Genomic DNA, 26,616 nt, shown 5'->3' with positions numbered 1-26,616 from the left:
ACCAAAACAGACGTTCCTAGAGATGCATAGCCCCACAGGGCAAGCACGGGTGGAGGCCTCCAGAGGCTGGCCTTTTGGATGGGACAGATCCATTTCATGACCTCTTTTACCTGTCTACCTCCTGCTAGCATTTGAGTTTATGACCTTCATCTAAGGGGACATCAATCAAGAATTTCCTTTTTTTTTTTTTTTTGTCTTTTTGCTATTTCTAGGGCCGCTCCCGCAGCATATGGAGGTTCCCAGGCTAGGGGTCGAATCGGAGCTGTAGCCGCCGGCCTACGCCAGAGCCACAGCAACGCGGGATCCGAGCCGCGTCTGCAGCCTACACCACAGCTCACGGCAACGACAGATCCTTAACTCACTGAGCAAGGGCAGGGACCAAACCCGCAACCTCATGGTTCCTAGTCGGATTGGTTAACCACTGCGCCACGACGGGAACTCCTCAATCAAGAATTTTCGATGACTCTGTGGGCCCTGTTGGGTTACCCCTGGTTGGTCCTGATTTGGTGAGAGGCTTTGGTTGCGAAGCTCAGAATCACCAAAGCTTATGTTCCTCCTTTGCTGAGGATGCTTGGAATCCAAAAGAACAAACCCAAGGCTGTCCAAAAGGACGAATAAATGAACTAACCGTCATTAGCTATTTCATTAATTCGTTCATAAGTCACCCATCTAACAATTGTCTAACTGGTAGATTCTAGGCACATGCAAGGTGCTGAGGATGATTTTGATGGATAAAACTTTGTCCCTGACCTTAAGGAGCTTTTGGTTGAGCAGAGATGCAAGCTAGTAAGACACCACTGCAATGGAGTGTGAAACAGAGTCCAGGAAGGGAGTGCAGAATTCAGATCACATGAGCTCTCATTGACCCTTTCAAGGAACACAGATTTTTCTTGAGGCAAAGAGACACCATTGAAGGGTCTGACTAAGAAATGACTCATCAACTCCAAATCTATCTTCTTTCTATAGTTAGTGGATTATTTTTCAAGAGCACTAGAATGGGACTTAGAAATCACCTAGTCAGAGGTTAGCAAACAGGATTCATCTGATGAGTTAATTCTGATAAGAAGGTAGCAGCTGTCTGTGTTGGGAAGAATTCTGAGGACAAATCTAGGCTCAGTAAAGCCGTGATTGATTCCCGATGTCTGCCATAGACGAAGAAAGGAAGAGCAGTGGTTTCTTATTTGCTTCCCTAATAGTACACCATCATTTTTTTTTTTCAAATGAGGAAATTGACTTGCACAAGGTCACACAGCTGGTTGGTACCAGAGCCAGCTCTAGACCTCAGGTCTTCCAGTCACAGCAGGGAATCCATTCTCTGTCCCACAGTACCACTTTCCCTCACTTCCTTTGTCCCTTCAGAGCAGGAAGCCTGGTTCCCATGACAATCAGACTCCATGCCCTGTAGGGTAGCAACATCACTCACACCAAAAGTGCTGAAGGAATAGAGTGTTTCTGTTATATTATGCTGTGTAACTAAGAATCCCAAACTTAATGGCTTAAAATCATTCATTATTATCATGATTCTTTGAATTGACTGGACTCAGCCAGGTGGTTCTTCTGCTGGTCCGCCTTGGGGATGGCTCACACAGTTGCCATCAGATGGCGAGTGGGGCTGGGGCACGAGGTTGTCTGTGAAAATGGCTTCCTCACTCACATGTCTGGCACCTGGATGCCCTTTCATGTGAGTTCTCTCTCCAGGAGGAGTCATCCACCAGGCCCTCCCTAGGTGGACTCTCTCTAGCAGGGTGGCTGGACTTCTCACACTGTGGATGACTCCTAAGAGCATACAAATGGAGGCTGCTAGGCTTTCTTAAGGCTAGAAACTGGCACAGTGCCATTTCTATCACATCCTATTGGTACAATCCAGGTTCCTGGGAGGGGTAGGAGATGACCTCAAAAGGGTACGAACCAGGTCCTCTGGTCATGGGGGCCAGCTTGGGAGACAAGGTAGCACTGGAATGAAACAACAGAAATACAGCCCAGGTCTCAGTTGCTCAACCAGGGAGCAGACCATCCAGGCCTGAAGAATGCTGGCTTCTACCTCCACACAGTGATCCAGAGGGGACAGAGCTCAAGCCTGGGCAATGACTATTTTGTTCCTCAGCCTTGTCCTCTACTCTCCTCCCAGCCTGCTCTGGGGAGTACTTCCTCTTTCCCTTGTGGTGGAGTTTGAAGGATGGAAACACTAATTGGCAATCAGACAGTGATTGGCATTGGACCCAGTTCTTCATTATGTTGAAAATCACTGTGCCAATTTAAGGGAAACTGTGTGGGATTGTTTGTAATTGATGGCAAATTCTTTTTGCCAAGAGTGGCAGTCCCTTCCATCAGCACAACAAGGTGTGCTTGCTCCTGGCACCCCTTCCCAGTTCCAGGAGTCATCAGGTCTCTAAGCTTTTTTTTCCTCCACATACACACACACACACAATCCAAATGACAATAGAGAAAAAAAAAAAACCTTGGAGTTCCATTGTGAGTCAGCTGTAACAAACCCAACGAGTATCCATGAGGATGGGAGTTCGATCCCTGGCCTCGCTCAGTGGGTTGAGGATCCAGCATTGCCGCGAGCTATGGTGCAGGTCACAGATGCAGCTCAGATCTGGCATTGCTGTGGCTGTGGTATAGGCTGGCAGCCTTAGTCTGGGAACATTCATATGCTGCAAGCTTGGCCCTGAAAAACAACCACCATAACAAACAAACCAAAAAAACCAACCTTAATCATGAATAGTGTTGGAAAGAGATTAGACTATTTAGAATGACAAATTCTTCAAAACAAACTCTGCTGATCTTCCAGGATAGAGAGACTTGAAAAAAAGAATAAAGCAAAAAAAAAAAAAAATCAAAGCAGTAAAAGAGGAACAACTTCAGGACATTTAGGAAACCCTTACTCCATTCACAGATTTCAACCTAAGTGATACCAACTGTTTCTAGCACGAGGAATACTTAAATCTGTTGTGTATCCTTTGTTTGGAATATTCACAGGGGTATTCTTCTCAGAAGTGTGCTGGGAATGATTTTAATAAGGAGAAAAGTATTTGGATTCTAAGATACTGAGAATCCTATTTTAACCAAATATTTTTCAAACTTGAGCAGGCCAACCAGAGAAATGCACTGCCCTCTGTTGGAGAGAGATAGCAAAGTCAGCCAGGACTCAGGGAGAAACCTGCCTTTGGGGGTCTTTTAACTGAGGTGTCACAAATCACCCACTTCAGTGTAGCCCAAGAAAAGCAGAAGTTAAAATGTTAGCCATGCCTGCAAAATAAGAGTTGCATTGCTACACCATATCTGGCTATGGGTTTTCAGTTTCAACAAAGAGAAAAACGTCAGAAATTATAAAATGCAGGGTTTGGGGGAGAGAGATGAGTTAATAAATATTTTAAAGTGGAGCACTGGGGATAGAACTATTTTATTCCTAAGCCTACCCAACACAGAAATGACTCATTTGACCTCTCTAAGATTCTGTATTCTGTGACGATATTACGACTTTGCAGAGTTTTAGGGAATCAGACAAATTGCCACTGCCTCCTCTAGCAATATGATCACTTACTACACTTAAAGGATGCTCTCCCTCACAAAGATCCGTGACTACTCTTGTTTTCCACCAGCCACGTGACTTATGGAACATAAAGAAAAGCAAATGTAGGCTTTGTCTCTCCTGAAGGAACCATCAGCTCATGGAGCATGTTTGACATTTTTGACCCAGGGGAAAAGAAGAGGCTATTTTTGTTCTCTCAAAGGCAGCCAGAGCCCCTCAGAGCAATAAAGATTCAGCTATGTTCTACTTTTTCTTCCGCTCAAAATTAGAGCACTGTTTCACCTAACACCTGTTACCATTTGGGTCTTGCTTTAAAAATATTTTGAGAAGGGATTTCTTGCTGTGGCGCAGTGGAAGTGAGTCCGACTAGTATGTATGGGAATGGGGGTTTGATTGCTGGCCTCGATCAGTGGGTTAGGGATCAGGCATTGCCATGAGCTGTGGTTTAGGTCACAAGTGGCTCAGATCCCGCATTGCTGTGGCTGTGGCATAGGCCAGCAGCTGTAGCTCTGATTCAACCCCTAGCCTGGGAATCTCCATATGCCAAGGGTGCGGCCCTAAAAAGCAATATATATATATATTTTTTTTTTTTTGAGAGGAATGGAATTAGAGAAAAGAGGGTAGATGATGAGAACACTAAAGAAGAGAAATTTTTCAGTCTGCTATGGATCTTGACATTTCATACAATCGAGAATTAAGAAAAAAAAAGCAATTTGTCACTTTGACTCAATACATCCCAATTCTAAGAATTTACCCACAGAAAGACTTGTAGAAAGACCCAAACTTAGGAGTTCCCATTGTGCCTTAGCAGTAACGAACCCAACTAGTATCCACGAGGATGCAGGTTCAATCCCTGGTCCTGCTCATTAGGATCTGGCATTGCTGTGAGCTGTGGTGCAGGTCAAAGATGAGGCTCAGATACCACATTGCTGTGGCTGTGTTGCAGGCTGGAAGCTGTAACTCTGATTTGACCCCTGGTCTGGGAACTTCCATATGCTGCAGGTGCGGTCCTGAAAAGAAAAGAAAAACAAACAAACAAACAAAAAACTTTGCTATAAGAAGGTCCACTGAAGCACTGCTTGTGATGAAAGCAAATGAGAAACAACCAAAATATCTTAGATGCATAGCTGGTGGAGAAGATGGAATTTACACAAAGGAATACCACACAGCCATTAAAATAACACGGAACTTCTCTCCAGGCTAATATGGAAAGCTCACCATGACAGGGTAAGTTATAAACTTAACCTTGTGACTAATACAAGTTGCAGAGCAGAAGTACTGTCTGTTTTCCATTTCTGTAAATAAAATTATAGTGTTATTAAAGCTTATTGTTTAAAAATAAACCTGGAAGAATATTCGCCAATCCACTACAATTAAAATCTCTAGGGGTTGGGATTGTAAATGGTCGTTACTTCTTAAATTTAATCAACCCATGTTGTTAAGCTTTTTTTTTTCTTTTTTGTCTTTTTGTCTTTTTTAGAGCTGCACCCTCAGTATATGGAGGTTCCCAGGCTAGGGGTCTAATGAAAGCTGTAGCCACTGGCCTACACCACAGCCATGGCAATGCAGGATCCAAGCTGTGTCTGCGACCTACACCACAGCTCACGGCAACGCCAGATCCTCAACCCACTGAGCGAGGCCAGGGATTGAACCTGAAACCTCATGGCTTCTAGTTGGATTTGTTTCTGCTGCACCATGACAGGAACTCCTTGTTAGGCATTTTTATCATTAGTATATATTGCTTTTATCATCAGAAAATGTAGTAGCTTTAAAAAAAAAAAACTGGATAGGTATGTTCCCTTTTGGCAGAGTACTGTCAGAAGCTTTCCATTCATATGTAGGAAGCTCTTCTTGATGGAATTCAATTGCTCAAAAAAAATCACAAAAAGAAAAATCAGATGAACGACATAATGTAAATGTTCAGGGTCTGGCATATAACAGGTGCTCAATAAATGTTTGCGGAATGATGAGATAAATAAATGAATGTGCACTTATTTGCCACCTGTGTTCTTTAAAAATTATCTGTAAGCAAATATGTTCCTTTTGAATAATATCTCCAGTAGATTTCTCTGTTTACAGAATTCATTTTTTTCCCTCATACATCTTCAGAATCCAAAATGCTCGGGAAAGGCGGGGAGTGGGCCATAAAAAAACAAGGTTTTAACATGAGGGAAAAGGGATTTTCACAAACCACCAAAGTGCTACTTCTCTTGGAAGAAGTGCACCCTGGATTTTTTCCAGCTGAATTCTGCAACAAAACCCAAGGAAAATGAACATTAATCTTTTATGAACTAAGCCCCCGAACGAACAGGCTTTGAGCTCAACCCTAATTAGGCTGCATCTCAATACAGAGAATCCTTAACGAATAAGGACACATAACAACACAGGCAAGCTCTCTGCTGGGATTGATTCAGAAATGAAGGGGCCGCCCAGGCCACACTCAACTGCTTCTGTGCATTAGAGATTCTTGACTTTACCTGGAAAATGCATGGTCATCTTGGATGGAAAGCAAATGGAGTTTCCTCTAACTGAAATTCTTGGCCACCTGGCTATCTCCATGGCCATCTGGGGGTCTGTGGATAAATGAGAAGAGAAAGGGCAAGAAGCAGGGCTCTTAAAGTGAGCCTCGGCAAGTCAACATGGCTGTGCTCACAAACAAGGCAATCCACAAATGCATTAAGTACTTGGTGGGGGGCGGGGGTAGAGGTAATGGGTCTAGAGTCTGAGAGACCTGGGTTCAGATCTCAGCTTGGCCACTTCCTGGTCCTGTGACCTAGGACAATTTCACCTAGCCACTCTGAACCATCATTTCCTCATCTATAAAATGGGGATAGAGGTACCGAATGATGGGAGGATCAAATGAGACAAACAAAGCAGCTCTCAGGGGTTGTTAATTGCTAAGACAGACTTTATTTCCCTAACCACACCTGCCCCGACTCCATTCTCTTATTCGCTCCAAAAAAACAAGAGTGGAAGTTTAATGATTCCCCATATTACAGTCCAGGAAGCTGGAAGTCAGAGACATGAGGTCATTTGTCCAAAGTGATAAAGCAAGGAAGCAGCAAGGTTAAGATTTCAGCTCAAATCTGCCTATCCCAAATCATGGGCTGACCACAGGAATGTGAGTCAACTGGCCAGATGTCAAAGACACAAGAATGATTGACATTTGACATTCAGAGTCAGGGAATGTCAGATCCCAGGACCCATATGCATGCTTCAGGGTAACCAGAGAGAGGCCTCAGGATGGGCTGTGACTGGGCTGTTTTGGCTGGGGGGTGGGGGGTGGGGGGGAATGCCCTTCCCAGGGCAGCTGGGCTGCTGTACTTAGCTGCAGTAGGTATTGGCACTTGACGGACTGCTCTAGGGCCTGTGGGTGATTATGGCCGAGATATAAACCCACATCATCTCATTTGTCCACCCTGCATCTGTCTTCAACAGGGCATTCTCCAAATCACCCAATTCTCTTCCCCACGTGCGCATGCTGGGATAGTCTTGGATCCCCATGAAACAACAGGTGCAATATCCTCCCCAGTCTTCCTCTGGAGCTGCCCCCACCCCACACCACCACGCCTTAGCTTCCTTAGAGATTCTCTGATGTCATTTATTTGGCTTATAATAAACCCCTTGCCCTAAATCTCATGGTCCCACATTTGCCCAGCCTCTCTCTGCTGCCCAAGAATGCCTTATCTGATTACCATAATTAACTGGTACCATGCTAGAAAGCTGAGCCAGAATCAGAACTCTTGGGTGAAGAAGATTTGCCAAGGGTTACAATGCATTAGAATTGGAGTGGATAGAACTTGGCACCTGAAACCTCTTCCCTCCACATAGAACTTATTCGAGAAACTCATTAACTCTGAGCAGCGTAGTCACATTTCCGGAAGAAGTTAGGGTCTGGGAATCCACTTGGACTTAGACAATCCTGCTCTTCAATCACTAGCCCCAGAATGTATTGCCCTCCTCTTCCTATTGTCACAATTTGCTACATTATGTGATACTATGATTATTTACTGTAATATATTATCATTATATTTCTATCAGCCAACATTTATTACGCATCTACTATGTGCCCAACACGGTGCCGTTTCACACTGTACATCTTATCTCAGCCTCACAAACAATTTGGAGAAGGGTAACAGTAGGGTTATCTTTATCTTGTGGATGTGGACAGTAAGCTCAGAGCATTAAGCATTCCAGAGGTCCCTTGTATGCATGAATGTTTGAGAACCTCTAGTCTGAAAATCTGGAAGGGAGGAGATGGCATCCAGCCAGGAGAATCAAAGTGAGAAAGCAAGAACTTTTAACTGGTTGGAGAAGAACAGGAAGAAACATGGGAGAAAAGATTTTGGGCAGAGGGAACAGCATGAGAGATGGCTCAGAGACAAAAAAAGTGCATACAACAGCGCCTGGCATACAGGACGTCCTCCAAATGCTTGACGAATTGCTAGTCTGACTTTTGCAAATGGGTCTTGGATGACAATACACAATCTAGAAGCAGTTACTTGAGAGGAAGGAGAAGGCAAAAGCCCCTGCTGTCTATACCAGCCACTCATCTAGTTTTCCGAGCAATGCAGTAAAGTAGCTTCTGTGTCTCCACTTTATAGGCAGGAAACCAGAATCTCAAAGTGGCTTGTCTCAGAAAGGTCAAAAAGTTCAAAAGTGGTAGAATTTGGAAGTTCCTGTCGTGGCTCAGCGGTAACGAACATGACTAATATTCATGAGGACTCAGGTTTGATCCCTGGCCTTGCTCAGTGGGTTAAGGATCCTGTGTTGCTGTGGCTGTGGTGTAGGTCATAGATGCAGCTCAGATCTGGCATTGCTGTGGCTGTGGTTTAGGCCAGCAGCTGCAGCCCTGATTCGTCCCTTAGCCTAGGAAATTCTGTATGCCTCGGGTGTGGCCCCTCAAATACACACACGCACAAGAAGTGGTAGAATTTGTGTTCAGGCCCAGCTCTGCCTGGGTCAACAGCCCTTGGTCCATCCTCCATGTCATGCTGAAGAAGCAAAGCCTGCCTCCCACTTCCAGGCTTCAGAAGCTCCTTTCTGGGCTGACACTGGCACCAAGTCTGACTCAGACCAGCCTGGATTGGTGACACTTATATCCTTTAAGAAGCAAATGCTTTTCACCCTCTTGGTATTTTCTGCACAGGATGCAGTAATGCCAAGATTCTGGGTACACGTCATCAGGATGGAAAAGGCTACAAGATGCCTTGGGCAGGGGAGGAAGCATCCAGCTTTGAAGCGCAGCTGAAATCAGCAGGAGAAGCTGTGTTGCTCCAAGCAAAGCCCCAGATGGGGCCTCGAATGAGATCGCCCCCCTCATCCCCGGCTGCCAATGCAACATCTGCTCCCAACATATTGGCCGGTGAATATTTCAGATCCACACCCCCAAATCCAGATGTGTTTGTGTCGTGAACTCTGCACACCCTGCTAGAAATTACTGAGGTCTGAAAAAGGAAATTAAGGACTCACTCAGGCACACACAGACCAGTGACCTGAATTAGTCTGTGCACAGCCGAGGTTTAGGGTGCTCACATTTAGGGACCCCATATACCAGCTTCCACTCATCTGCTGGCCCACATTAATTTCACCAGAAGTTGGAGTTCCTGTCGTGGCGCAGCAGAAACATATCCGACTAGGGACCGTGAGGTTACAGGTTCGATCGCTGGCCTCACTCAGCGGGTTAAGGATCCGGGGTTGCTGTGAGCTGTGGTATAGGTCACAGACGTGGCTCAGATCTGGCGTTGCTGTGGCTCTAGCACAGGCCGGCAGCTATAGCTCCCATTAGACCCCTAGCCTGGGAAACTCCATATGCCACAGGTGTGGCCCTAAAAAAAAAGACCAAAAAAAAAAAAAAAAAAAAAAACCTCAACAGAAGTCATATGTAAAGGAATTGATGTTTGCTTTCAACTGAGTGCCAGTGAAACTTTATGAATGCAGAAATCATCCTTTGCACAATGGCCAGAGGCTGTTTATTTTTATTTATTAGCATATTGGTTGGAATGTCAATGCAGTTTTCAAGCACTGCACTTCCAATAGCAGAGAAATCAAGTCAACTAAAGAGCACTGCATTTCAGCCCTGGTTACACATATGGATCTCTTGGGGAGCTTTGCAAACACCGGTGATTCAGTCCCAGTGGGAAGCCCCAGACGTGGGGCCCCAGCACCCATATTTTGTTCAAAGTTCCCAGGTTGATTCTCTTCCACAGCTAGTGCTGAGAACCTGTACTGTGAAATACACCCTCCTGGACTGCTGCAAAAGCAGTCAAAACCAGGGTGGGGCGATGGGGCTGGGGGGAGGTACAGGAGTCAAGGGCATTGCCTTTACCTCAGATGGTTGCAGGTAACTCTCGGGTCTTTCGCAGACTAACATGCCAATCTGGACAAGGCATTTAATCTTCGTGAGCCTGTTTCCTCGTCAGTCAATGGAGATAATGATACTTGAATGGGTTTAAGACTGCTTAAATGAAAAAATCTTGGTAAAGTGCTTTGCATGGAGCCTGACATATTGCTAGGGATTCAGCCAATAATAACCATTACTGTTATGCTGCGGGTGAGGGGAAGACTGGAATAATGCACATTAAAATTTTAACACTGATGGAGTTCCTGCTGTGGCTCAGCGGGTTAAGAACCCAACATAGTGTCCATGAGGATGGGGGCTCAATCCCTGGCCCTGATCAGTGGGTTAAGGATCCAGTGTTACAGCAAGCTTCAGTGTAGGTTGCAGATGCAGCTCAGAACTGGCGTTGCTATGGCTCTGGTGGAGGCTGGCACCTGCAGCTCCAGTTTGACCCCTAGCCCGGGGAAGCCTCCATATGCCACAAGTGCAGCCTTTTAAGAAAAAAAAAGGGGGGGGGGGCAGAAAAAGAATTACACTGTAGCAGCTCAGGTAGTTTTAGAGGCCTGGGTTCCATCCCCGCCCTGAGCAGTGGATTGGGTGAAGGATTTGGCACTGCCGAAGCCTCTGAGTAAAGATCACGGCTGCGGCTCAGATCCAGTCCCTGGCCTGGGAAGTTCTGCATGCTGCAGATGCCACCAAAATATAAAAACTCATGCCTTATGATGGCTTTTATACATGTAAATGTTTGGGGGGTGTTAGTCCAAATGTGGCTCTCTAATTGCATGTATCAGCAATTTTGCCTATCGTACCGTCTAAGAATTTGATACTTGGGGGTTCTGTGTGAATTAAGCAGGCTTAATTTTTTTTCTTTTGGTACATAATTCAGTGTTACCAGGTGTAGGTAATAGGTGCCTACAATAAATGTAATCTTTTTTAAACTGCATAAAAAGCAGCAAAAAAACCTGGAAGATTCCCAAGTAGTGCACCTGCCTTTCTCCTTCCCTTCCTACCTTTGTATTCTTCGATTTATTTTGTAATGAGAAGCCATTGGTTTTATAATAGAAAAAAAGGTGGAGCGCTTTGTTTGTTTTTTCCCCTTCCTCCTCCTCTGAAGTTCTCCCCAGGCGATGCCGGGTCCCTAGGGCTCATGTTGCCAAGCCTGGACCACCTGGGCCAAGTGGAGGCAGGCGGAGGGCAGACACTGTGCAGCTTCCAAGCTGAGCAGCATCCCCAGCACAGCCCACTGGCAGTGCCCTGCCCTGGGTTCCTTCCAAGGCCCTTACGGTAACTCCGAGAAGCGAGGCCCTCATTAAAGCGGCCCTTAGACACAGAGACGCACAACCTGTGGCAAAAGGTCCCTTTCTAGCAGCAGGAGACCACTCCCACCCAGATAGATGGGTCCCCAGCCTCAGCTGCTCCCCAAGTACAGGGTGGGTGGACTCCCCGGATGGTCATGCATGGGTTCTTCGGTGAGAGATCATAAAGCTGCTGAGAAGCTCTGAAGAGCCAGAGGGTCCTTCTTCATGTGTTCACCATTATTCATTTGTGGGCTCTCTGCTATGTACCAGGCACCTCCTGGCAGGGGTGAATGGGTAAATAAGACAGAGGCCTTAGGAGCTCATGGATGGAGGACTTTCAACCTGCAATTACTCCAGAGTAAGAAATGCCATAAGGGGAAAATGGGTGCCAAACACAATATGGGCACATAAGGAGGAGGGCCAGTTCTTGCAGGATAAGCAGGAATCACCAAAAAATGGAAGAAAAGGACATTGCAGTGGAGGGAAGCACAGAGGTGACTGCTCAGAGATGCAAGTCATCCTCTGGAAGCTTCAGGGAAACCAGCAGAGTCGAAGTGAAATGTACAAGAGGAAATGAGAAGAAGAGGGGAAAAGGGCAGGGTTGGAATGCTCCCAGAACTTTCCCAGACTATCCCAACCCTCAATCATTCCTGTACCTCTCTTGTGGATTTTACCACATCTATGTCTCACCTGTATTATTTAAAAAAATTTTTTTTCTCTTTTTTCTTTCTGGTCGTCCTATAGCATATGTAGTTCCTGGGCTAAGGATTAGATCTGAGCCACAGTTGTGACCTACCCCGCAGCTATGGCAAAGCTGGATATTTAACCCACTGTGCTGGGCTGGGAATCAAACCTGCATCCCAGCATGGCAGAGATGCCTCCAAGCCCATGGAGCCACAGGGGGAACTCCTAAAAATATTTTTTTAATGACTTGCTTTTAAAACGTTCACTTCAATATACTATCAAAGGAAATTTGGCCTGGTTACCACGAATAGAAAATCAATAATGCTTGTGGTAAATGGAAGCTAATTGTAAAGACAAATAGAAGAGTCTAAGGTATTAAGTTCTACCTAGAACCTGGTGGGCCAAACCTGAAACCTGCATTCTCTTTGTTCAAAATGGAAGTTAGCATGTGTTAGAGGCGAGATAGAAAAATGGAAGCTTTCTTCTGGACAATCAGGAGGCTCAAAAGAGAATCAGAATGAGAGTACATTTCTCACTCTCTGATGCAAATTTCCTTAATGCCTAGATGCTGGATAGCACCTGAAACATTCTCTCCTGCCACTAGAGGTGTGTGTCTGAAAAACACAGCCCTAGAGAAAGAGGCTCCATGAGAGGGTGGTTGCATTGCTGAAGATGCAGTAAGAAAGAATGGAGAGAAACCCAAATCGGTCAACACAAACTCACCTTGAACTTTCTACACACCTGAAGCAATGTCTCAGGCACTCACTTATGAAAGCTGCGAGTGGAAGGGCCTAGAAACTGACTCCATGCCTTTCCTGGGGTAACCAGAGAAGCTGAAAATCCCTCGAGTTCTCTAGAAATAGTCACTTCTGGCGTCCTCACCACTCCCTAATTGACTATGCTAAATATTATTCCTCATGCCCCCAAAGTGAGCTTTCATCTGATCACAACTTGGTAAATATTATGAAAGTCGTGGGTTTTATTACCACAAATATACAGATGCTAACTTTTTCATTTATGCAAGAAGTAGCCAGAAAATCTCAGTGGAGAGAGCTTAAAAGCAATTACATCCTTATTATTTAGAGGTTTGGCCAGATGTCAAGGGAGTTTATAGCCAAACCACTACTTTGGTGGTGTTTTGTCCCCCAAAGTAATCCAAAAATTAATGTACCAGAAGGAAATAATGTGTTTGTATAGTATATTACGAGAGCAGAGTTTTGCTCTTAGAGGGAATACTATGGAAATTACCAATATGGAGGAAGAGTATTTTTTTGACTTGGGATGGTAAGTTTTTCTTTGGTCAGTGATGTTTTTGAAATGGTAGAAAGCATAGAAAAAATTGGGAAGATACTATAAGTCTGTGTGAGTGTGTGTGTGTGTGTGTGTGTGTGTGAGAGAGAGAGAGAGAGACAGACAGACAGACAGACAGGCAGGCAGACAGACAGACAGACAGGCAGGCAGACAGACAGACAGACAGACAGAGAAAGAGAGGAAGAGAGGGAGATGATGAGGATGGAGCTGGAAGAATAGACAGATAAATAGACAGATATAAGTAGATGAAACAGATAGATATCCATAGCAAAAATGAATTAACCTGCTGGCAGCAAAAAGAATAAATTGCTCCATAACTCACTACAGCAGCCTTCTGCTGTATGGTTGTATGAAACCTCTGAGAGACAGAAGAAAGTTTGGCCTGTTCAAGTTCACTTTGATGCACTTGCTGGACTGAGTCCAGTAGAGAGGAAACCAGGTGGTTCTGGAAATGATCCAGTAACAGTTATTTCCAGAATCTATGGGAACCCAGGACATTGGACAGGATCTCTCTTGTACCCAAAGATAGCTTGACCAGCAAGGCCAAAAGCTAGTGGGATTTCAGCTAGGCTCAAGCAGCTTGGGATGCTTATCTCACATTTGTGGTCATTGTCCATAATCTGTTGGACATTTTGCGCCACATGATATAGACAAATAGAGGCTTTCTTCAAAGATTTATTTTGCATTTTTAAAAGTTTGATAAGCTACTTAAAAACAAGGACAAAGTTGTATGCGAAGATGTTCATTCCTGGAGTTCCTGCTGTGGCATAATGGGTTAAGAATCTTATAGCAGTGGCTCAGGTTACTGAGGAAGAACAGATTTGCTCTCTGACCCAGCACAGTGGGTTAAAGGATCTGATGTTGCTGCAACTACGGCTCAGGAAGTTCCCTGGCCCAGGAAGTTCCATATGCCACGGGTGCAGCCGTGAAATTAAAAAAAAAAAAACAAAACTTTCTTTTTATTTTTTTTATTAATGAAGGGTTAGAAGAACCAAAATTAAAAGATTGACCAAATTTTCTGCTGCTGTTAAAAAAGATGGATCTTGGAGCTCCCACTGTGGCACAGCAGGTTAAGGATCCAGTGTTGTCTCTGCCGCAGCTCAGATTGCTGTTGAGGTGCAGATTCGATCCTTGGCCCAGCACAATCAATTAAGGATCCAGTGGCTCAGATTGGATCCCTGGCCTGGGAACTTCCACATGCCATGGGTGTGGCCAAAAAAAAAAAAAAAAGATAGGTCCTTTTTTTGGTCTTTTGTCCTTTTAAGACCATACCAGTGGCATATGGAGGTTCCCAGGCTAGGGGTCGAATGGGAGCTGAAGCTGCCGGCCTACACCACAGCCACAGCAACATGGGATCTGAGCCGCCTCTGTGACCTACACCACAGCTCAAGGCAACGCTGGATCGAGGCCAGGGATCGAACATGCATCCTCATGGATACTAGTCAGGGTCCTTAACCACTGAGCCATGACAGAACTCCAAGATAGGTCTCTATATATTAATATTGAAAGGTGTTCTTCAAGAAGAAAAGAAGCACTTCACAGAAGATTGTACTTCTCTCACTCTCTCTCACTTAATTTATAGACTATTTCCCATTTATAATGAATAATGTGTAGTATTGTATTCGCTTATGCTTAAAAGTTCTATGAGAATGATATGAACCAATCTTGAGAGGAATTTGGATCATGGAGGGACTTTCTTCATATTGCCTTTTTTTTCCACAACGTACAGTTCATTTTTGCAACATTTAAGATAACTAAATTTTTTTTAAAATAACAAAACGAAAAAGAATTTTTAATATGTTGTCTTCTATTCCCTCAACTAAGGAACCGTGCAGAAGACTGAAAAAAACCAACACAGCAAGATCGTATCAGACCAGAGATTTTTCTGTTTTGACCTTAGTTTTCCTTTTCGATTAAGTGCTACTTTGTTTAACATAAAACTTTGGTCCATCTAATGAATCTACATGAGAAATTCAGGCTCAAAATAAGTCCTAATTTCCAGTCACTGTGGGTGGCAGCAGAGACACAACTAACACAGTCTCTGGCTTGATAGAGACTCATTGATCCAAGTAAGCCCAGGTCCACCTAAAAGCCCACTTCCTGGAGCATCTAGAGGGCTCTCAAATGCCCTGGGCATTTTATTTCTTATATATTTATTTTTATTTTTAGGGGCACACCCATAGCATATGGAAGTTCCCAGGCTAATGGTTGAGTTGGAGCTGTAGCCACCAGCCTACACCACAGCCACAGCAACATCAGATCCGAGCCATGTCTGCAACCTATACCACAGCTCACAGCAACGCCAGATCCTTAACCCCCTGAGCAAGGCCAGGGGTTTAACCTGCAACCTCATGGTTCCTAGTTGGATTTGTTTCTGCTGAGCCACGGTGGGAACTCCGCCCTGGGCATTTTAATATGGGCTGTCACTTTTTAAACGTGGACCAAGTCCCAAATATACTCTGTGCATCACCTTTTATCTTCACAAAAGCTTCAGAGGTAGAGATTATCATTTCCATTTTATAGAGAAAGAAACTGAGACCCACGGTGGTTAAGCAAGTTGCCTAAAGGCACAGGCTAGCAAATGGCAAAGCTGGTACCTCGATCTTCCCCTGCCAGCCTCCATTTTTTAATTTTTAGTCTATTTGATGCAGGAAGTGAAATACTACCTACTTAATGACTGTGGAAAGCTAATATCCCTCTGAAAGTCTTCGGTGTGTCCAAAGACTGACTTAGTCACCTGCGGTATCTGGCCCATCAGTAATTTTTCCCCTTGGTTTGTACAAATTAGTGTAGCAATCAAGATGCATGCATCCCTTTGTTCTCTGACATTTAGATATTACAAGCCTGGGATAGTTTTTAACCAAGGCAGCAAAATCCTTGCACAAATGAGTTCATTTCAGGGAGGAAAAATATGTTGGCAAGGAATAAACTATAACTTGTCAAAGGCCTGCCTATTATTATTTTTTGCTAAATTCATGTTTTCCCTTGTCAACCAATAGATGAGCATAAAGCCTTTTGTAACATTCATTTTGGTGATTCGCTAGCAATATCATTATGACGTAATATCCTTTTAGCAATAAAGAATAATTTACAGATGTGGGGTGAGGATTTTACTGATGGAGCTTATAGGATATTGGCTTAAGGTTTTTCTGGTTTAGGTTTCTAAATCCTACTAATGAAGTAAAATCGAAGGATTATTAAGTAAGTGCTTCAGTTATCCCTTGGAAACCCATTACTCCCCTCCACTGTGCGCAGTCTAGTGGATGGGGAGCTGATTCAGGGGTTCCAGGATTAGACTCTGAACAATCCAAACCCACCAGCAAGGGAACCCTTTGCACTTGGCTTTAGGAAATCTCGTCTAACACAATCAGATCATGGCCTTCCCCTGGCCACAAGAATTGGTGCAGGAATAAGCATGTGATCTCATCTGGGCCGATAAGTTATGTAAGAAAGGTGATGGGAGCTTTTGGAAAAAGTGTCTTTAAGCTTAGGAGAGACCCACAGGAAAGTCAGTCTCTTTCTGTGGATGCTGCCCTGCCGGAATGCAAGGCCTGGAATGACTGCAGCCACCTTGACGTGTGAACCAGCACATTTGCTTGTTGCAGAGGCTGCTTTGGGTTTTTATCACAGTAGTTTTTTTTTTTTTTTTCTTTTTTTCTTTTTGGCTGCCCCACAGCATATGGAGCTCCTGGACCAGGGATCTGATCCAAGCCACTGTTGCAACCTACACTGCAGCTGTGGCAATGCTGGATCCTTAAACCACTGCATAGGGTTGGGGATCAAACCTGTATCCCAGTGCTCCAGAAATGCCTCCAACACCATTGCACCACAGCGGTAGCTCCACATCACTGTAACCTAAGCATCCAACATTTTCAGCTCAGGATCCCATGTCAAAGTGCCATAGATTGGGTGACTTAAACAACAGAAATTAATTTTTTCACAGTTCTGGAAGTTAGGTCCAAGATCAAGGTGCTGGCTAATTCAGTTCCTGGTAAGGGCTCTACCTTCCTGGCTTGCAGACAACTGCCTTCTCATCCCTATGTGGCAGAGAGAGAGGAAGCAAGCTCTCGGGTACCTCTTCCTATAAGGGATCTAATCCCATTATAGGGGCCGTATTCTTATGACCTCATCTAACCCTAATTACCTCCCAAAGACTTCTTCCCCAAAACCATCACATTAGGATTTAGGAGTTCAGTGTATGAATTTGGCGGGCAGGTGATAGGAGACAAAAGCATTCAGTCCCTAACCTCCTAAACAATACCAGCCACCAACATTTCTTTGACCTAATTCCCGCTTTATCGTGATAGTGACACAGAAGACTCCAACAGGACCTTCTCCCAGAGGTAAGACCATCAGCAGCAATTCTACTCTATGGACTAGAAAACAGATCCAAATCATAAAGAGCAGATGAATTTAACTTTCCCAGAAATATAACCTTGTTTGGCTTTCAGCTTTCTTGCTTCCTGCATATGAATGTGTAACTTACAGTCACCAAATATATCCAAAGAGTGTTTCTAAAATGTTAGCAGCCACTCAGAAGAGTATATGTATTGATCTCCATTGACACAGCTGAGCCTAAATTTTTTTTGTTTTTTTTTTGGCGGGGGGGTGGGGGTTGTTTTTGTTTTTTGTTTTTTTAGGGCCGTACCCGGTGGCATATGGAGGTTCCCAGGCTAGGGTCGAATCAGAGCTACAGCTGCCAAGTCTACCACCTACATCACAGCTCAGGGCAACACCGGATCCTTAACCCACTGAGCAAGGTCAGGAATTGAACCAACACCCGCATGGATAATATTCAGGTTCGTTAACCACTAAGCCAGGACAGGAACTCCAGCTGAGCCTAAATTGAAGTCCAAAGTCCTGCAAACTCCTGCCCAGGGCCTGCTAGTGGAAAAGAAGGCGCGGCCGCATAGCCACAGCAATGCTGCTCCAGCCCCAATGCACACCAGAGTGCTAACTCCTGGCCCTGCTCTTCTCCTTGGTTCTAAAGCGTGTATTCAATGGTGCACTCGAGACAAAGCCAGTTGAGCGATGCTCCGAGCTCTGCTTGCACCTTCCCTCTGATGACTCAGGTTTTGCCACTGGGTCAGATTTGGTCTGGCATAGTCCTTCCTCCCTAAGGGGCATTCTTTGCCAGGAAGTCATTTGTCTGTCTTGCACAGGAATCTTCATCGGGGCCCATCCCAGTTCACGAGGCATGCCCACAACCCCTGCCTCGGAAACAATGAAGAAGCAGGGAAGACAGACTTGTAGAAGGAAGAGTGAGCAAGAATCAAGGAGGGTTTGTTTGTTTGTTTAATTCTTAAATAACTTTCATTTTGTCCATTACAGTTGGTTTACAGTGTCCTGTCAATTTCTACCATATAGCAAAGTGACCCAGTCACATATATATGTGTATGTGTGTGTATATATATATATATATATATATATATATATTCTCTTTCTCACATTATCCTCCATCATGTTCCATCACAAGTGACTAGACAGAGTTCCCTGTGCTGTACAGCAGGATCTCATTGCTTATCCACTCCAAGGAGGGTTTGTTAAAAACGGATGTTCCCCTGAATACCAGTCCCAGCGAAGTTCCAAGAAAAAAGGTTGTCTGGTCAAATTATTTTGGGAAAACACAAATACTGTAATTTCTCTTCTCCCACATCCATCAGCACTTCACAGGGACATTAGCACATTAAAGGTTCCATAAGCCCTGCAATAAACCTGTTTATTTTTGTTTAATCCAATAGGTCTTAGACACATTTTGTTTAATCCAATAGGCCTCCTCCCCACCCCCAGGCCTTGCAATAACCATTAATGTTCTGGGACCACTCTTAGGAAAGTGGTGGTTGAAAGCTGGAAACCTCACCCCCTTGAACTTCCTGCACTGGGATTTGGGGATTGAGAGAGGGGTGTGTGTTTTGTCTGCATGTGTTATGCTGTCACTTGCGGGTGTTGATGGCTGCTTTCAGTAGCGGCATTAATGTGGCAGCTCTGAGTAGCATATTCCTTCAAGTGGAGAAGGACACGGAGCAGGTCCTCGGGGCTGGGAAACACTGAAATATTTCCCCTGCCGCCTGCCAGGCGTGCAGTACCAAGAAAGTTGCCAGGGTAAGCATTGGCACGAATAACCCAGCAGACAGAACTGCTCCTTTTGGGAACTGAGGAATTCACACCCGATCTGAGGCTGGCTTGGGCTCATGCCTCTCCCAGCTGGTCCCTGTGACGGCATCTCAGCTTCCAGAATGGCTTGAACTGCTTGAGAGACAAGAATCTCAGAGACCCAGAGAAGCCGTCCTCGAAACAATACAGATCTCTGTTGAAGGTGCTCCGTTTTAAGAGAGAAAATAAAGCTTCCATATCTCAGGGTTCTCTCTGAAGAGGTTGTTGAAGCCTGGAACTGGGGCGGGGGGGGGGGGGGAAATTGAGCGAGAATTTCCACAGTTCACGTGCCTGAATTTGGCCACTAAATATAAACATTCTGCCGCACAACAGAGGCACAGGGGTTTTCTGGTCAGAAAGAATAATGCAAAGAGCAAAGCAAAGGCTGGCAAAAGCAAGTGCTTTGTCCCCTGAGTGTAATAGATCCCCTGAGACGTGTGATTCTAAAGAAAGCTTAATTAAATTTAATGGACAAACCTCTCGGTGCTGGGAGGCATTTTAATGTGGTATTTCGGTTCTGGGTGGACAAAAATCAGTCTTCCTTGCCTCGCTGCTCTCTCTTTCAAATGAAACAAACTTCCTGATTAGCGCCATAACTCTCAGGACTGCCGTGTCCTTCTAGCTGCTGAAAAGCTCCAGGACACCTGAGGGGGGCTTGCCCACTGGATCTGCAGGACACTGGCCACATATGACAGGAGCGAGCTCCCCATGCAAGGCACAGCGGGGTCCTGACCATCTAGTTGCCTCCTGTGTCTAGCTCAGGGCCTGGTGCAAAGGGTATTTAATGAATGAATGAAAGGCAGGAAGAAAGAAAGGGGGAGAAGGAGGGAGGAGAAGAGGGAGGGAAGGAAGAAAGGGAGGATGGAAAGAAAACAAATCGACTAACAAGAACTGCAGCTAGAGGGAGTTCCCGCTGTGGAGCAGCGGAAATGAATCCCACTAGTATCCATGAAGATATGGGTTCGATCCCTGGCCTCGCTCAGTGGGTTAAGAATCCAGCGTTGCTGTGAGCTGTGGTGTAGGTCGCAGACGAGGCTCGGATCTGGCGTGGCTGTGGCTGTGGCGTAGGCCAGCAGCTGTAGCTTCAATTCGACCCCTGCCCTGGGAACTTCCATATGCCACGGGTGAAGCCCTAAAAAAAAAAAATAAAAGCAACCATAGGTAGAGAAAGTGAGGCAGATGTATGTATGAGAGCGTGGGAAGCGTAGGATGTGTTTGTTTAGAAAAGAGCACTAACGGAACCTCAACGCTCCGATTTTCTCTTCTTCTTGCTCTTCTTTTTTTTTTTTTTTAGGGCCGCACTTGTGGCATGTGGAAGTTCCCAGGCTAGGGGTCAAATCAGAGCTGCAGCCGCCAGATATTAGTTGGGTTCTTAACCCACTGAGCCACAACAGGAACTCTAATACTCCGATTTTAATCAGGTCATTCCTCCCACCGCCCTACTCACCCCTGGCCTCCCACAGCCACCCCTGTGATTCAGGAGAAACTGACTCCACTCCCTGGTGGACCTGCATGGCTGAGGCTAATTCCATCCTTAAGGATTGGTTCAGGAGTGATCATATGACACGTTGGGGTCACTGGGTTGTTAAGAAAGTTCGCTCAGGATTTCTGGGAGTTTTCCTGTCCTGGGAGAGCCAGAAGTGACTCTCTTTCTTCAGCTACCATCCTGCTACCGGCCTGAGGACGAGGCCAACACACAGAAAATAGAGCAGTCAAGAGAGTAACAGGAGGTAGATGCTGCTGCATGAAATGCACCTTGAAATCCATCTGACTCTGAGACCTCAAGTTTGGGAGTCAATCAACCTTATCTTTTTGACCACTTTGAGCTGCATTTTCAGTTACCTGCAGCCAGCAGTACCCAAACTGATCTGTCCTCAGTGATGATTGCTCTTTGAACCAAGCCAAGGAGCAAATCTCTTCTCCAATGCAGGATGGAAGTCAGGCAGGGAAGAAACAAAGGAAGCCAGAAATCACAACCATATTAGCAGTGAACAGGCACTCCCACTCTGAGCCCACCGCACTCAGAACACCAGGCCCTGTGACGGATTTTCACTGCCAAATTTCACCCTTCGTGGCAGCTACTCACATCAAGAGACTTGTGTGGGAAAATAAAAAAATAAAAAATTAAAAAAAAAAAAAAAGAGAGACTTGAAAAAAGAAGAGCTATACCTAACTTTGCTTCTAATTGACTGTGTGACCTTGAGCAAGATACTTAACTTCTCTGAGCCTCAGTCTGCCTCAATCCTTGCCAAATGGATTAAATGAAAATTCCTGTCTCATACAATTCCTCACAGAACTTCTGGGAAGATCAAATGTAAAATAATCCTAAAAGGCTACAAATTTCAATAAAGACATTATTGTTATCTTTATCCGATCTGTTCTTCATTTCTTATCTCTTTAATCTGCTCCCTGGACAACACTAATATCTGATAACTTAAGTCTGCATTTAACTTTATCATACAATACTGACTCCAATTCAAATTTTATAGACATTATTTCTATCGGTCTCCTTTCAAATGGATTTGGGGTAGCTTATAATAAAAGGCCCAATACACTAGAACAATTAAATATGAGTGCAAGGAAAAGAGTCAAGTAAGGAAAGTGAGGAAAACTTCAATAAAGAGCTACTTTAATTGAGCCCCCCAAACTTAGTTCTGAGCTTCCTGACAGCCAAAGCAAAAAGTGGAACTTGTTTTTAAAGCCAATATCATGCATGCACTACACAAGGCACTGTGAAAGCTGCAAAAATTAATAAGATGTGGCTCTTGCCCTCAAAGATTCTTAAAACACATTAAGGTTAAAAAAATTCATCGACAATAACGAGGCATTATTAAGTAACACAAATATTATTAATTGCTGTCTAGATAAAATGTATCGCAGCAGTGAGAGGAGAGAGATTAATTTTAACTCTGGGAAAAGACCTGATAGAAAAAATGACATGTAAACTGGACCTTAGGTGGGGTTGGAATCTGATCATTGGTGATTGGCGGAGGGCATTATGATAGGAGCGAGTTACATGAATACGGCATAGTTTATTTATTTATTTATTTTTATGGCCACACCTGCAGCATATGGAAGTTGTCAGGAGTGGGTGAATCAGAGCTGCAGTTGCCACCCTATGCCCCAGCACAGCAATACCAGCAGATCCAAAGATCCATTGTTGTCACTGCTGTGGCAAGGGTTTGATCCCTGGCCTGGGAACTTTCAGGGGCTGCAGGAGGGGCAAAAAAAATTTATAGCTACCTATCTATAGATAGACAGACAAATAGATAGATCTGTGACCTACACTGCAGCTTACGGCTATGCCAGATTCTTAACCCACTGAGCAAGACCAGGGATGGAACCCGCATCCTCACGGAGACAATGTCAGGTCCTTAACCTGCTGAGCCACAACAGGAACTCCCTGTTTTTATTTTTTAAATGAAGGTATAGTTGATTTACAATGTTGAGCCAATTTCTGCTGTGAGTACAGCATAGTTAATAATGTCCTTGGTCTGGAGTGTGCTAGGGTATGTGTGCTTGTGTGTGTGTGCATGTGTCCACTGGGCAGAGCAGGAGATGATGTTGCAGAGGGAGACTGTGGTCAGTCACAGCAGTCCTTGAATGCTACACTCAGGATTTGGAACTTTACTCTGCAGGAAATAAGGAAAAGTCACTGGGAGCTTTAGTATAAAAGGAAAGTGACATGATTAGAGTTCTCCTCCAAATAATACATTTTTGGTGGTATTTTCCCCCTAGACATCAAAATCCAAAGTGCGGCTCTGCTCTGAGCTAGCGTATTTCCATCAGAAACTTATCCTTTCCCCCGTGCCATTCTGGGTGCACTTGACAATTTTTCATTACATTGATTCTAAGTCAGTTATTCCCAGAGAAAAGACAGAAATTCATCATCTTTCCCTTTATGATTTTCTCCTCTGTCATCAAACACATCAGCAGGCATGAGTTTTATCATAATTCAATTCCCGCCTTCCACCCACCTTAATTACATGCATTTCCACTTGATAATAATTCACTGGAGTGTTCAAGAAGATCAGGAAGTTAAACTTCTGTCTGCCTTGGCAATTCTTTGGGGAGAGTCCCTTCATCCGTGCACAGGACAGGAAGATGTCTTAACCCTGCCTTTTCCATGAGCAAGAGACACGCTTTGTGGCCTTGAAGGCTCAGAATTCATCCACCTGATGGAACCATGGAATTCAGCTGTAGAGGAGGTTTTAGTGACCATTTGCTGGGATAAAATGAAGGAAGGACTTTTTTTTTTTTTTTTTAAATAGCAACCAGCACTAAAAATGTTGCTCTCCCTCCCCCAAAGCATTAGCCTTGACTCCAGTAATTTCCAATAAGGAAGAATTGAATTGAAATTCGATCACTCAGAATTAGAATCCTAGGGTAAAACTCAAGTTTTCCAACTTTTTCCACAGATACTTTGCCCACTACTCCTTAACTGAATGCACTGCTTGAACAGCCATCAAATTTGAAGTCAGATAAGGGTCTCTAAAGAGCCTTCTCTGAGTCCTCCACGTTGGGTTAGATGCCCGCCCTTCCTCTGTGCTCTCACATAATGTCTCCTCATTCTGTGGCTCACATGCCGTTATGTCATATGACCTAACATTTGAGTACTTCATGTATGCCATGGACATCATACATTCTATTTTATTCAGTCTCTCTAATGACCCTTTGAGGTATATACTATTGTTATCTCCACTTTCATGATGAGCAAGATGAAGCAAAGCATAGTTAAGTGACTTGGCCAAATCATACAGCCAATAAGTAGCGTTTGACCTCAGCTGGTCTGACTCCAAGCCTTGCTCTCACGTTCTTTGATAGGATATTATCATGATCTGTTTCTACATCTGCTGCCCTTCCACTTCCTTCCTGACCTCACTCCCATTGGGTGGGAGTGTGGGTTCCCAGCACGTGTTGGTTTTATGCACTCTCATACCCCTATTGCCCAGCACATAGCAAATGGCAGGTGCTCAACCAAAGAAAAGTCGCTCTTCCCGCCAGGTGCACTGTTTGCTATGAAATCTATCTCTCGATCTATTGATCGATCGATAGATAGATATAAATATAGATAGATAGATAGATAGATAGATAGATAGATAGATAGATAGATAGATATAAATTTTTTTGCCCCTCCTGTAGCACCTGGAAGTTCCCAGGCCAGGGATCAAACCCTTGCCACAGCAGTGAAAACACTAGATCTTTAAACTGCTGAGCCACCAGAGAGCTCCTGAAATCCATATTTTTTTTTGTCTTTTTGCCTTTTCTAGGGCTGCTCCCGCGGCATATGGAGGTTCCCAGGCTAGGGGTCCAATCGGAGCTGTAGCTGCCAGCCTACACCAGAGCCACAGCAACGCGGGATCCAAGCCGCATCTTCGACCTACACCACAGATCACGGTGACGCTGGATCCTTAACCCACTGAGCAAGGCCAGAGATCGAACCTGCAACCTCATAGTTCCTAGTCAGATTCGTTAACCACTATGCCACGACGGGAACTCCCACATTTTTTTAATTTTATTTTTTACTATAGTTCATTTACAATGCTCTGTCAATTTCTGCTGTACAGCAAAGTGACCCACACACATATATATACACACACATATATATACATTTGTTTTCCCATAATATTTTCCATCATGTTCCATTACAAGTGATTGGATATAGTTCCCTGTGCTATACGGCAAGACCTCATTGCTTATCCATTCCAAATGCCATAGTTCGTATCTACTTACCTCAAACTCCCAGTCCATTCCCCACCATCCCCCTCCCCCTTGGCAACCATAAGTCTGTTCGCCATGTACATGAATTTGTTTTTCTTTCTGCAGATATGTTCATTTGTGCCATACATTAGATTCCGGATATAAATGATATCATATGGTATTTGTCTTTCCCTGTCTGACTTATTTCACTTAGTATGATAATCTTTAGGTCCATCCATGTTGTTGCAAATAGCATTATTTTTTTCTTTTTTATGGCTGAGTGTATACACACACACACACACACACACACACACACACACACATACATATATATATATACTACATCTTTTTTTTTTTTTTTTTGTCTTTTTTGCTATTTCTTTGGGCCGCTCCCGTGGCATATGGAGGTTCCCAGGCTAGGGGTTGAATCAGAGCTGCAGCCCCCGGCCTACGCCAGAGCCACAGCAACGCGGGATCCGAGCCGCGTTTGCAACCTACACCACAGCTCACGGCAACGCCGGATCGTTAACCCACTGAGCAAGGGCAGGGATCGAACCCGCAACCTCATGGTTCCTAGTCGGATTCGTTAACCACTGCGCCACAACGGGAACTCCACTACATCTTCTGAATCCATTCATCTGTCAATGGACATTTAGGTTGTTTGCATGTCTTGGCTATAGTGAATAGTTCTGCAATGAACGTAGGGGTCCATGGATATTTCAAGGAAAGTTTTGTCCAGGTATATGCCCAGGAGTGGGGTTGCTTGATCATATGGTCATTCTATATTTAGTTTTCTGAGGTACCTCCACACTGTTTTCCACAGAGGTAGTACCAATTTACATTCCCACCAGCAGTGTAGTAGGTTCCCTTTTCTCCACATCCTCTCCAGCATTTGTTATTTGTAGACTTATTAATGATGGCCATTCTGACAGGTGTGAGGTGGTACCTCACTGTAGTTTTGATTTGTATTTCTCTAATAATTACTGAAATCTATATTTTAATCCTGGTTGAAGACATATTACATCTTCAAGGAGAAAGCAGAGGAGTCTCTTGTTTGTATCTCTGTTAACTCAGAAATTCAGCCACAGATATCATTTACATATATCAGATGACCCAGCTGTGGGAGAATTTCCAAGAGAAGATATGCAGAGAGAAGTTGAAAAAGAAATATTTCTCTAAGCTCTCTCCAGAAGGAACATACCTCCAGCCAAACTGGACATGTACAGATTTATTTCATTTTGTAAATAAAAAGGACAAATTTCTGAGCCCACCTGTCAAAGTATACACAAGCAAGGACGAGTTCTTTTCTTCTGCTCCATTGCCCTGTGCTGCTCTCCACCTGGCCAGGGGGGTCACAGGCTTGGGATCTGGTCCACTCATATGGGTGAATCTAAAGGAGACACTAACCAGAACTTTTTTCCTGTTCTTCCTGGAGATTCTTGCCAAGTTGCACCCTAAACCGGTGCCAGGGACCAGATACAATTTTGACGCATGTCTTGAGGCCCTGACACAGGGTGAGATTTCAAGGAAACATCCAAGCTTAGAGGACAATTGGCTTCTAGGATCTGAAATACAGGAAATGCAGCTACAGAAGA

General features: G+C 44.4%; 1 protein-coding gene across 29 annotated transcripts in view; it reads right to left on the bottom strand.

The window, feature by feature from the left end:
• The window catches only part of LOC100737821 (uncharacterized), a 333,963-nt gene that overhangs the window by 31,663 nt on the left and 275,684 nt on the right, over nt 1-26,616 (bottom strand). For 11 of the 29 annotated variants that reach the window (XM_085011547.1, XM_085011546.1, XM_085011525.1 and 8 more), the window contains one exon: nt 6,013-6,108. The exons of 15 other annotated variants lie outside the window; for them this stretch is intronic. Coding sequence is in view for 4 of the 14 variants with exons in the window: in XM_085011525.1 (XP_084867651.1) it covers nt 6,013-6,108 (96 nt within the window). In the remaining 10 variants the exon portion in view is untranslated. Of the gene's footprint in view, nt 1-177; nt 3,932-5,187; nt 6,109-26,616 lie in introns of those variants that run through there. 3 more of the 29 variants (XM_085011553.1, XM_085011554.1, XM_085011552.1) reach the window with 3 other exon arrangements.

Source organism: Sus scrofa, chromosome 2 (genome assembly GCF_054392235.1).
Source record: "Sus scrofa isolate SSC_HxYL_T2T_F1_AM1 chromosome 2, Sscrofa_HxYL_maternal_Yorkshire_Landrace_v2.0, whole genome shotgun sequence".
In the NCBI taxonomy this organism is placed as follows: domain Eukaryota; kingdom Metazoa; phylum Chordata; class Mammalia; order Artiodactyla; family Suidae; genus Sus; species Sus scrofa.
This window is presented reverse-complemented; position numbering and strand designations above follow the sequence as displayed.